The sequence below is a fragment of the Anneissia japonica genome, unplaced genomic scaffold (genome assembly GCF_011630105.1).
Source record: "Anneissia japonica isolate Jap-2015-1 unplaced genomic scaffold, ASM1163010v1 scaffold5038_len16522_cov192, whole genome shotgun sequence".
Taxonomy (NCBI): Eukaryota; Metazoa; Echinodermata; class Crinoidea; order Comatulida; family Comatulidae; genus Anneissia; species Anneissia japonica.
The window spans coordinates 2,888-6,692 of record NW_022706735.1 but is presented as its reverse complement, the minus strand read 5'-3'; the positions used below and the strand labels follow the sequence as shown (position 1 = coordinate 6,692).

The window sequence follows — 3,805 nt, the reverse complement described above, 5'->3', positions numbered from 1 at the left end:
ATTCCCCTTTGGGGCCTGAGTGTGTGTTCCATATGTGCTTGATCCAGTGATCCGGGGTAATAATGTTCAGCGCATAGAGAAGTTTGATATGCGCTATATAAGTATACAATAATAATAATAATAATAATAATAGTTGATGGATGGATGAAGGGATGAATGGATGTTGCAAGGTTGACTTGAAAGTCAGTGGCCATATAAACCATTAGAAGTGTAAATAATAATTCCACTTTAATGTGAAATCTGAATAGACCTTACTGTACTATTTTGAGTACAGACACTAACGCCCCAATTCACACAGCAAAGACAATCGTTAACAATAACATGTATAATAAGCATTTAAAAAGAATAAATTATAATTTTAGTGGCCAAATACTATTCGAAATGAAGAATTGTGCATTCTACGTACTTTACAGGTCTTTCGTATCTTTTCCATTATTGGAAGCATTGTTAAGGGACCACGTGTACAGTTTAAGCCAACGACGGCAGCGCCAGCATCTTCAAGCTGTTTACAGCATTCCTGAAGAGTATACCCGTCTTTTGTAGCAGCATCGCCATTGATGTTAAATTGGTGTGATGCCATTGTTACGACTGCCGGTACTATAGTTCAAATACATATTATTATTATTATTATTATTCTTATTTTTATTATAATAATAATAATAATAATAATAATAACTATAGTCAAAGAAAGTACAATTATAATATTTATAATTATAATACCTATAATATTTATAATAATAAAATTACAATAATTATAATAACCAAAGTGACGGCCAGAAACAAACAGTGCAAAAAGATAAATGAAAGAAAGAAAGAAAAAGAAATCAGTACGGCGACGCGACGGCAACGCGACGAAGAACGCATGCGAAGACGTCTTTTCAATGAGCTATTAAACAACTAGAGTGCTGACAAGATGGCGGAGCCATGCAGAGTTGTGTATGTGTACCATTCAAGATGGCTGCCGTAGCTCTATGCTATGTACATAACACAGAGCCATAACAACGACTGAAACGCCCTCTTCCAAAACTGATTACTTTTCTGTGCCAAATCGACCCTTCTATTTGTTACGCGTAAATCGGGGAGAACGCTATCTTGTGTTTATAAGTTCTTTGATCCCAAAACGTAGACAATTTGTCACGGAACTATTCATCGACAAAGAAATAATATCTAATGTCGGGTACTCACTGCGCCATGAGCGCTAGACGACGCGACGCCGTCTGCTGATTGTCAGTCTGATCGTCGTTAAAAACGATCCGTTGCACGTGCGTCGTGGCGTTGCGATAGAATCGCATCGGCTCACGACCGCCGGGCACAGTGGGTGCCCAACTAAATCCTACAGTAACAAAAGGCGTATTTACCCCTTCCATAATTCTTTATGGCTTCTAGGGCAATCATTGCTTCTTCAAAATCGCTGAAAGTTTCTGCTACTATAAAATCCGCCTTGAATTCCATCGCCCACTCTATTTGTTCCTAGAGAAGGAGTTATAATATGTAACAGTATATTTTTGTGTGTTAATTTCTACACATCCTAAGTTGTGTTACTGTGTATCAAATATCATGGCTAGCAAATATTGTTATGCAATATGCATAACAGTAATGATGTAATGATAATAATAATTGTTAATATTAATGATAATAATATTATCTTTGTAATAATGATGATGATGGTAGCAGCAGCAGCAGGTAGTGGTAGTGGTGTAGTAGTTAGTGTACAAATTAAACTGTACCTTAAACTGAGATTTTACTAATTCTTTTGACGTTAAATCATCTTTATCAAATACTGTACTGTTACATATATTTCCTGCCATAAGTGTACCAGTCTCATCCGCTACTTCTCTTGCTAATCGTAATGCTGTTCTGTTCGCTTTAACCAAGTCCTCTTCTCGACCAATCAATCGCATTTTCACGCGATGAGCATAGTACTACAGTTAAAAATGCACAAAAGATTTATCAAAAAAATTATCGATTAATATTATAGCTTATCAAAACCTCTAAAATTAGAATGAATTATAAGCTAATAGGCCTACTAATAATTCTAAATCATTACTCCACCCCTTCAAGCGTTCCGATAACCATCAGTTTTTTTAAACCTAAGCAATAATTAAAAACTATTGATAACAAAATTACAAGGCATTGAATCTGAGACGGAATTGACCCACGTTATCATGTTTAAAGGATTATCTTTCTGATTAAAACTGTGATTAAATAAGTTTAGTTAGTATAAGAGACAGTATATATATATACATATACATATATATAGTGGTTTCAACCAAGGTAAATCAATGGAAAAACACCGATTCTGTAATTAACTGGTTCAAAAACATCTCTAACAAATCATTATCATCATTATCCAAACAAAGAAATCTCTTCTTTTCAAGGAAAATACACCATGGTGTAAGAAAACGGGTAGCACACTATTGACGTGACCATGGGGAGTTTCGACGGTGCAGAAACCTGCGAGCTAGTCGGATCGTATTTATAGATCCCATCTAACACCGATGTACGGCAACAAAATCGGCCTATACAGAGATGACGGTCTAGCCGCATTTGACGTGTCACCGAGAAAGATTGAGTGTATTAAAAAACACATATGCAAGGTATTTCGGGACAACAATCTACATCTCACCATAGAAGCCAACTAATAATCAGTTGATTACCTGGACATAACCCTAGATTTAAGAACCGGAACATTCAAACCATTTTCCAAACCCAACAATACCCCCCTTTACATCCATCAACAAAGCAACCACCCACTGTCAATAATTCGTAATACCAGAAGCCATCAATAGAAGACTATCCAACATCTCGTCTGATAAGGAATCGTTTGATACAGCTGCTCCAACGTATCAAGAGGTCCTCCACAAAAGCGGCTACGACTACAAATTGAATTTTAAGCCTGTACCCACAAAGTCAAAACGATCGTGCAGCCGAAATGTTATATGGTTTAACCCCCGTACAGCGCCAACGTCGCTACCAATATAGGCCACAAATTTCTACATATTATAGTGGATGAATGCTTCCCGCAAGAACACGAGCTTAGAAAGCTATTTAACAGGAACATATTGAAACTCAGCTACAGCTGCATGCCGAGCATGAACATAGTGTTATTAATTCACACAACAAATCTATATTGTCTAAGGAACTTCAGAAGAATAACCCTGCATGTAACTGTCGCCAAAAGAGCGAATGCCCACCATCCGGTAAATGCCTCACCGAAGGGATTGTTTATCAAGCTACAGTAACAAGAGTCGACAACAAGAATGAAGAAACTTACATCGGTCTTACGGAAAATACATTTAAAACTAGATATAGAAACCATACTAACTCATTCCGTAATGCTAAATACAGAAATAGTACTGAACTAAGTAAATACATTTGGTCATTGAAAGACACTAAGACGCAATATACCATAAAATGGAAAATTATAAAACAATGTAGACCGTATTCTAATACTATAAAACGATGCAATCTATGCCTACATGAAAAGTTTCTAATTATTTGTCATCCTGAGTTAAGTTCTCTCAACTGCAGAAATGAATTAATATCCACTTGTAGGCACAGGAGGCAATTCCTGCTAAGAAACCAATGATTACTAATCCATAGATAAACAATATACCATCTAGACAATAGACCCTTTTAATCACCGCTAATATGCTTCTCAATTAATGTTATGCTTAAGTTTTTCTTGTAATAACATCAGTTGTACATATCCGCCTGATGAGTGTGGTTGGCTCTGCCAACCATACGAAACAATATTGTAGTGGAAATAAATAATATGACGTAACCAAATCTCTTATACACATCT

At 36.2% G+C, this 3,805-nt stretch overlaps 1 protein-coding gene across 1 annotated transcript in view; it reads right to left on the bottom strand.

Annotated features, from left to right (window-relative positions):
• Nucleotides 1-3,805, bottom strand: part of LOC117106205 (betaine--homocysteine S-methyltransferase 1-like) — a gene marked incomplete at its 5' end in the record, with an annotated part of 7,764 nt that overhangs the window by 3,105 nt on the left and 854 nt on the right. Inside the window, 3 exons of the mRNA XM_033247555.1 lie at nucleotides 407-597; nucleotides 1,359-1,470; nucleotides 1,728-1,922. Coding sequence (XP_033103446.1) covers nucleotides 407-597; nucleotides 1,359-1,470; nucleotides 1,728-1,922 — 498 coding nt within the window. The remainder of the gene's footprint in view (nucleotides 1-406; nucleotides 598-1,358; nucleotides 1,471-1,727; nucleotides 1,923-3,805) is intronic.